The sequence below is a fragment of the Dermatophagoides farinae genome, chromosome 3 (assembly GCF_024713945.1).
Source record: "Dermatophagoides farinae isolate YC_2012a chromosome 3, ASM2471394v1, whole genome shotgun sequence".
Classification (NCBI taxonomy): domain Eukaryota; kingdom Metazoa; phylum Arthropoda; class Arachnida; order Sarcoptiformes; family Pyroglyphidae; genus Dermatophagoides; species Dermatophagoides farinae.
In genome coordinates, this window is record NC_134679.1 from 2,562,586 (window position 1) to 2,571,805 (window position 9,220).

Here is a 9,220-nt window from a genome sequence, read left to right on the forward strand (position 1 = left end):
CAATATCATCACCATCATCATCATCATTGTTCTAGTCCCATTGGGAGAGTTTTATTCTGTATTATTTGTTCTCTTACTTCGAAATCATCATCCGAAATTAATGGAGTAAAGTATTGACAATAAAACAAAATAAATAAACTGTTTGTTAGTATGGATGATATTTTGTTGTATATTTTCCATTAGAATTTGAATATGTAATTTTTCATTCTGTTTTGTTTTTATTAGATGCAAAAAAAAATAAATTGTGCAAAAAAAATAGTTTGTCTGGATGTTGTCCCGATAATAATTTTTTTTTCGAACGTTTCCGTTTGTAATAAATTAATAATATCGATATTCTTTTTATCGCTTGTCAAATAATATATCGATGTTTGATGTTCCAATGTTAATAGGAAAAAGATTGCAAAAAACAAAAATCTTCTTGTTTCACATAATCATTATGATCATTGATTTGCATGGTGAAAAATTTTGTTTTTGTAGTTCAGATCATCAACTACGTTTCGAATCCATGGAAACCTATTCTAAAGATTTTTTTTTTTGATTGAATGATTTGAAGAAAAATAAATGAAAAAACTTGTATTAGATATGCATGGAATCAAAAAACAAAAACACACACACACACAAATCAATCTATGAGGGGAAAAAATGAAATATCAACATTTTTATTCATATTGTTTGTTCATAAATTTATTATATATACAAATAATGATGATAATGTAGGAAAAAATATTTGTACACTTTGAAGATGTTATGCGTGTGTGTGATGGAGGTAATGGAATAGAAAAAAAAATTGCAAAAAAAAAACACATCATGATGACCATTGGTAATTTACATCAGAAACAATATATATTTGTAATATTTGAATGTCAATAATGATGATGATAATGATAAAATATGAGAAAAAGAGTGTGGTAGAAAAAAAATGTAACCAAAATGCATTCATATTGTTAATAATAATAAAGAAACCGAGTACAAGCCACAATATAACATTAAAACACAAACATTCCATTATCAGCTATCCATTATCGTTGTCTAGTATTTGTCAATTATTTGATTGGAATTTATATTTTCATTCAATATATACACAAGTTTTATTTCTTTTTATCCATCTATTTTGGTAGCCTATATATTCATTAATTTTGTGGATGGCCAAATGTTTTTTACGTGTGTGTGTGTGTGTGTGTTTATGTTCTGTAAAAAATATTTATACATTTCATCGAAATCATCATTTTGTGGATAACAGCAACATAATATCACAATAATCATCATCAAATTCTGATTCTGATAATAATCATTCTATTCATTTTGACAAAATATTATCATCATTTTTGAAATGAATGATTCAAAGAAAATTAATTACCATTCTATTAGACCATTGTTTCTTTTGGTCTATCATCGTTATCATCTTCGTTTTGGTTATTATTATTATTATCGCTGTTAGTATCAATTTTATTTTTTATCAATTGATTGTTACCATTTTTCGAATTGATTGTAATCATTATTCTGTTTGTATCCTGTTTATTATGATCATCAACATCATCAATATTGGTGACCATTTTTGTCATCATGTTACTATTATTATTGTTGTTGTTGTTGTTTTTGCTGTTGTTATTGGTAAAACTATTATTGTCATTATTACTATTAATTCGATTTGAATTATCATTATATGGATATGATTTTAATGTTGTCTGGCTTTCACTATCATTGTTACTATTATTATTATTTGGATTCGTTTTTGTTGTTGATAATGAAATAATGTTCATATTGGATTTTTTTGATCCATCTATCCTGGAAATTGTTGATGGTTTTGATTGTAAGGCTATCGTATTGTTAATAATGTTTTTCGATGATGCTGATGAAATATTTTTCATCCTTGTTAATGTTGTTGCCGTTGCTGTGTTTGATGAGGATAATGTTGTTGTTGTTGTTGTTGTGTTTGTTGTTGTTGATGTAGTTGTAGCTGTTGAAATGAAAGGATTCAATGATGATGATCTAGCCGTTAAACGAATTGTAAATAAATTCTTTAGAAACATTTGCTGAAATGTTTCACGAAATGCTCGAGACATTCCACAATAGATAGCGAAATTTAAAGGGTATGATATAATAATGAAAAAATTGGAGAATATAATTGTCATTGAAAGAAAACGATCGGATACAATATCAACGGTAAACATATTCTCTGTAACATGTATAGCAGTTGCAACAGCCAATGGTATTTCAACAATCAAAAATACAGTTACAACTACAATCAACATAACAGTAGTTGAATTAGCATCACGTCCACGATTAGCTTTTCGTTGTTGTTGATGGTCATCAGATTGTTGTTGTTGTTGTTGTTGTTTATTCCAACCAGATGAGCCATTTCGTTGTTCAGTAGATTGTTGTTTATTAAGTAGTTTATTTCTTGTTTTTTCGGCACGTTTTAATGCATTATATAATAGAACATTGAATATTACTAATAGAAAACAAGGTCCAATATGAACAAAAACGATACGAAAAACAAAATATGTTCCAAAATATAAATTCTCTATAGATGTCGTCCATTTTGCTATCACTTGACGGCATGCTTTTTGTGGTTCATTGTTTATCATTGATTCATTGTTTGTATTCATTATAATAGAATTATCGTCCATTATTGTTGGCATTATTCCTACGTCACCATCATTGAAAATCGATTTATGAGATGATGATGATAGTGATGGTGGCGGCGACGACGACGGCGGCGGTTGAGACGACGATGATATCATAACTATAGCATCAATCCAATGGCCTTCAAAAAAACGCAACAGCTGATGGACGGATGCCAATAAAAATATGGCCAATATGGTACGTGTGACGCGTTGATTTGTACACCAAACTTTGGCCAATGTTGGGTGGCATATGTAAACATATCTGTAAATTAATTGTGTATTTCATTTAAATTAGGATAATTATTCAAATATATACATTATATTTCACATAATATTTGTAATTAAAATAATAATCTAATATAATTAGGGCCTATTGCCATTATTATAATAATGGATTTTTATCAAAATGGATCAAAAAAATAAACAAACAACAACAACAACAACAAAAAATTCATATCTTTCAAATACAAACCTCTGACAGGCTAATAATAATGTACACCAAATTGATGCTGTATGGAAGAATGTTGGTAGAATTTCACTCATTACATGATAAAGATTACATGATAATGCTGGATATAGTAGAAATTTATAATAACCCAATGTATACATATAAAAATACCATGGTACAGGAAATATTAATGTTAATAGATCAGCAACAGCCATCGATAATAATACAAGATTTGTTGGTGAACGCATTGTTGGTCGTGATAATACTAGAACGATCAATATATTTGCGGCCAATGTTATTAGAAAAAATATTGGTGTTATATAACCAAACAATACAACACGATAATATGCTTCAGGATCGGCACTTATATCTAACAGATTGCCCTGAATTGGTTCATAATTATTATTATGAATATAAAAGTGTCGATCCGGTCCATAAATAAATCGAAATGTAATGATAATAAAATATCGACAACAACAACAAAATTATGATGATGATGATGGTGGTGGTGGTGGTATGATGTGTGTTGCAAATAAAAAATGAAATTCGAAGAAAAAAAAGCCAAATGAATATTACATAAAAAACAGAGGGGAATGGGAGAAAAATAAATGATCAGAAAAGATTAATTGGCAATATAGTATCATTAAAACAAAACAAAAAACAATATATTGTTTATGCGTTTGGCATAAAATCGATAAAATAAACGCAATTTAAGACATATATATACAAACACATCTATACCAGAAAAAAAAACAAAATGATCGATCGTAATGGAAATGGAAAATAAAAAAGAACAGAAATCAACATATATTCATTTTTTATAACTGAAATGAGTAAAAAAAAAAATATATTCCACATTCACTATACAAGTTCAAGTGTTTCAATGAATGAAACACATTCTTGTTTTCATTTTTTTTTTTATCTGGATAACTACAATTAACGGCAAAAAGCCTCCGGAAATAAAATTCAAATGCAATCAAACGATTGACACACGCATACACAAAAACAGTGGTGAACAAACATTGACTTTCTCTATATAACAATAAACATCGTTAATGATGCTCATAATTAATATTATCATACTGAACCAGACATATGCCCCGAAAAAAAGGGATGTCTTTTAACAACAAAATCTGAATAAACATTAATGTGACGATAAAAAAAAAATTCCATGTAAAAACAAACTGAATTCATTGGAAATGAAAAAAAATTGAAATTCGATGATTATATAAATACAACAGCAGAAAAAAATACAGATACTCATAACTTTCTCACTTTCTTATTGTTTTCTATTGTATTTTTTTCCTGTAAGGTATATATATAGGTGTTTTTTGTTTTGTTTCGAATAATACGAAATTGAAATGTGTTTACAATAACACAAAATGATTATATATATGATTCTTGATCATAATAAACATCATTAGAATCGAAACTAACAATGGATTCTGATTTTGTTTATTTATTATTATTCTTTTTTCCGTACAATGATCATTTATTATTATTATTATTTTGTCTCCTTTTTTTCTGTCTATTTCTCTCATATATTGCAACCATAAAAATAACAGAAAAAAAAGACTGACCTCAAAATGACTATTGTAATCATTATCGTTCACAGTCATTTGGATGATGTTCGTTGTAGAAATTGTTGTTGTAGCCATTTTGTTATTATTATTGATTGTTTCAGAATGGTTGGCAGGCATGATTAATATATCTATTCATTATAGATGAACAAATAGCAACAATTAGTGATGATGATGATGAACACATGAACAAAAAGTAATGTAGAATATTTTAAAGATTTTTTCCATTGTTATACTTTAAACAGTGATGATGATGAGTGAATGAATAATTTGAATGGAATAACAAGAAAAAAAAGTTGAATGTTTTTATTATTTCACCAAAGCAACAGTAAATAAATATGTGGTAATGGCCACAAGAAAAGAAAAACACTAGAATATTCAATCGAGAAAAAAATTGCAATGATGATGATGATGATAAAATGGATTTTACAATTTCGTTTGAATTCTATGCCTGTTTTTTATCACACAAACATAGATGATATATACACGCACATACCATTCACAAAAACCAGATATTTGCAAATTGTTGTTGTTCTTTGGTGAGAATGTTTTACCAACGGAAGAGCAACAGAATTTTCATTTTATTTATTTTTTCACTGTTCACTGGTTCACAATATTTACAAAAGGCTAATTCAACCAAATAAACCCAAAAAAAAAGAATGAATGAAAAGTGTAAAGAGAGAAAGAGAAAAAAAATGAATAAAGAAAAACCGTTTTTCTTTTTCTCAATCTTTCTTTCTCACATATATACACCCGATTTTTAGCCACCCAAATACATGTGCGTGTTCAGACATATGAATCAAATTGAATCCAAATTAAATACATACATTTCAATGACGATGATGATGAGAATCAGCAAAAAAAAAATCACTGAGCTTTTGGGTAAACAAAAATATGTGTGGGGCACACACACACACACAAACACACTCTATGGAATATTATTTGGCCATACGTCCGATTCTTTTAGAATCTAAACTGGTGATCATGATCATGATCATCACCGCATAGTCATCATCATCATCATCATCATGATACATCCGAAAAAGCAAGATGGACGAAAATAGAGAAAGAAAGGAAAAAAAAATCCAAACTTAATTTAAATTGAAAACGCAAAAGTGCACTGTAAACACACACACACACACAAACCCCAAACACCCATAAGTGAAAGCAACAAAGTAACCATCAAATTGAATGGAAAAAATTGCCTTACTTATGATGATGATGATGATGATGTGAAAATCCTTTTTTCTTCCACACGTTCACTCAATGATGTTGTTCAATTTGAGTTTTTTTTTAGTTTCATTTCATTTCCATTTATTTTTTTTTCTCCTCTTCGGATACATCAAACAAAATATTTATTGGAAACAAACAAACCAAAAAAAAAACAAAAACGGTCATATCATTTTCATCGGTCTGTTGATTTTTAGGAAAAAAAAATTCTGGATTTTCAGTTGAATTCTGGGCGTTCAAGTGTATAATAAGTGTATGTGTTTTTATTTTGAAATGTGAATGAATCTGTTTTTCTTTGTTATCATTTCAAACTATAATTCTTTTAAATTGGATGAACAAAATTTTCAATGATTCTGTTTAGATGAAATTCTTTTTCATAATTTATCGCCGTCGTTGTTGTTGTTTGATTACAATATGGCTTCCTGTTTAATATAAAGATTGTTCGTGTTTGTGATTGATGGTCAAAAATTATAATTCAATGTGTTTGATGTTTAGATTTTTTTTTTTAATTTTTGTAGAATCACTTCAAATACACACAAAATGATTTGAAGTACAAATATTTTATGAAACTAAACAAAAAAAAATGTCAAAAAATTTTTCAACAATAATTTTTCACTTAAAAACTATTGAACAAATATTGCGGTTTTTTAAGCACTTTTTTCCGGTTCAATGATGATGATGATGATGATGATTGTGATGGTGGCTACCAATATAATCGATCAACAAACAATCGATAAAAAATTCGGTCAAATTATTTGGTTCTGATCTTTTTTTTTTTTTTTTTTTTGATCATTTGTGATTATCGTTCTTGATGTTTCGTATATGAAAAAAAAGAATCAGAATAAGCACAACAAAAACAATAGAAATAGAAAATGTTAAAAAACATTTTTCATTTCAAACTTTTCGCCCTTTTTATACTAACAGAATGTTGTTGGAAATCAGTGATTGTTTCAGTACAATCAATATGGTTGGTTTTTTTTTGTTGATGCTAGAACATTGCTGCTGTTCTGAAATATTTTTATTTCAGAGAGAGTGCGGGATTCAATATATTATATATATATATGCGCGTATTAGAATCTTGAAGGAATGTACAATACGAATTTTTTTTTCTGTGATGAAAATAATGATGAAGTAAAAATATCGTTATATCAAGAATATGAGTCATGCGCACGATGAATATATATCAAAAGGATACCGGCCGTATTTTTTCATCTTATGTTATGTTTTGTTTTGTTGTTTTTTTTATCTATAGTTTGAATCTCAATAACAGATATACATTTCAGAGAATTATACACTTGAATTCATAAATGTAATATATAAAAAGAAATCCCTCCTTATATTATCCCAAAAGAACATTGTCACAGGATTCAAATTACTTATATAACAATTTAAACAATCATTTTACCAAAACAATTCTATCTTCCTATCTGACATGTCATGATCTTTATTTTTTTTATAGTCATTGTTCCTGGAATTTGGTTGTTGATCATCATCATCATCATCATCATTAACATTGTTGATCTGATTCTCAAGATTGTTATGTCATGTTCAACAAACCATAAAAAGAGAAGAAATTTGATATGGAAAAAAAATCGTTCAAATAGAAAAGAAGAATTTTTTTCATTTTAATTCTGTAGTATAGAGAGAGAGAGAGAGAGAGAGAGAGAGAGAGAGAGAGAGAGAGAGGGATTATTTCCTGATTTAGAATTGTTTTGTATAATGTTTATTACTTCAAGATTTGAAACGGAACTAATATTCAGTGCCACAGTTATTTGCTTAAGGCTATTGGCCATTTTTTTCCATTATATCTGTGATGTCTAAGATGAATTCTTTTATTTATTTCATTTATATTTTAATTTTCAAAACTTTTTTTTCTGTTCTCTTATCACATCAAACACTTTATGTGTTATGTACATTATGAACTTTGATGTTTACAAGTACATTATTCTGGAAAGAACAATAGAATAGAATAAAATTTGAACAGCTAATTGGTGAAAAAACAAAACTTTGAATCTTTTTTCATTCAATTTCCTACTTTATTCGTAGAATTTTTATCATCGAAAGAATCTGTTCAACATTTTATTTGTTCCAAAAAAAAACTAAAATAAAATTTTCACTCAACAAGAGCAACAACCACTAAGAAATTGTAATAGCCAAGTACATTTGAATGAGATCAAATTGCACATATTGCTACTATTTGAATACGGAAACCAATGTAAAAGGACAGTTTTCGTTAATTCTTTTCAAAAGATGAGAGTAAAAAATATTAAAAAAAAAACAAACTGTAAGATAAAAATTCTGTTTTTCTATGAGAAAAAAAAGAAAAGATTTTCGTTACCTTTTCTTTCTTTTTTTCATTCATTCTGGATTCTGGACAGGAAAACATCATTTGACGTTTACACACCCACACACATGCACACACACACACACACATGTCATCAATGTTTGTTTATAACGTACCAATATATGAAACGTGACCTAATCTTATTATTATTATTATTATTTTTTTTTGTATACAATCATGCTTTCTATTTTTTATTTCATTTGACATTGTTGAACAATACAGGAGTTAGATTTCAATTTTGTTATGTATATACACTCATACCCCGCTTAACGCTGCCCCGTTTAGCGCTGATTCGATATAACGCTGTATAATTACCCTACATTGCATTACATTGTTACATTGTATATGAAGGGTAAAAATGCATTATGTAAAGATAGCCCCGCTTAGCGCTGTTTCGCTTAACGCTCAGAATTTTTGGAACGTAACCCCCGCGTTAAGCGGGGTATTACTGTACATTTATATTGTCACTACCACCAACTGGTTCCGATTTTTTTTTCTCTCACTCTCTCTCTCTCTCTCTCTCTCTTTCTCACCTTTGTTTAGTGTATTTTTATTATTTGATTCGAATCCAAGAAAATGAATCCATTGATCCTTGATATCGTGGCCAGTTGATTTTTGTTTTTGTTTTTTTTTTTATTGGTCACCTTGAAAAAATTATTACTGTTGACAGTTTATTAAATTGTTTGACATAGTGAAATGGAATGATCTGACCTCTATCGGTTGCCTTGGTTGATTTGTGATTAAGAAAAAAAAAGTGGAGAACAAATGTCTCTTGTGTCACTAATTCAGATCAATTATATAATTATTATTCAAGAAAAATCAATGAACGTAAAATTTTTTTTTTTTTTGCCACCATTTTTCATACAGATAGATAGATACGAAACACCAACAAATGACTACGTATCACATTTATCTGTCATTAGCGTTTTATTTTTCCAACTTTTTCATTAGTCGTTTTTTTTTGCTATTCAATTTCATGCCACCTGGATAT

General features: G+C 28.2%; 1 protein-coding gene across 3 annotated transcripts; it reads right to left on the reverse strand.

Moving 5' to 3' along the window:
* Positions 1–642: 642 nt before the first annotated feature.
* Positions 643–6,785, reverse strand: LOC124495191 (uncharacterized). Of its 3 annotated transcripts, none has more exons than XM_075729683.1 (4): positions 5,866–6,785; positions 4,656–5,282; positions 3,100–3,458; positions 643–2,889 (listed from the first exon to the last, which is right to left on the reverse strand). In XM_075729683.1, exons 2-4 carry the CDS (start codon positions 4,773–4,775, stop codon positions 1,365–1,367), a joined length of 2,004 nt encoding a protein of 667 aa, XP_075585798.1. In that variant the 5' UTR covers positions 4,776–5,282; positions 5,866–6,785; the 3' UTR covers positions 643–1,364. The 3 variants fall into 3 exon arrangements, with proteins under 3 accessions (XP_075585798.1, XP_075585796.1, XP_046914476.2); XM_075729681.1 differs by having other exon boundaries at positions 5,483–6,785; XM_047058520.2 differs by having other exon boundaries at positions 4,656–6,785.
* Positions 6,786–9,220: the final 2,435 nt, after the last annotated feature.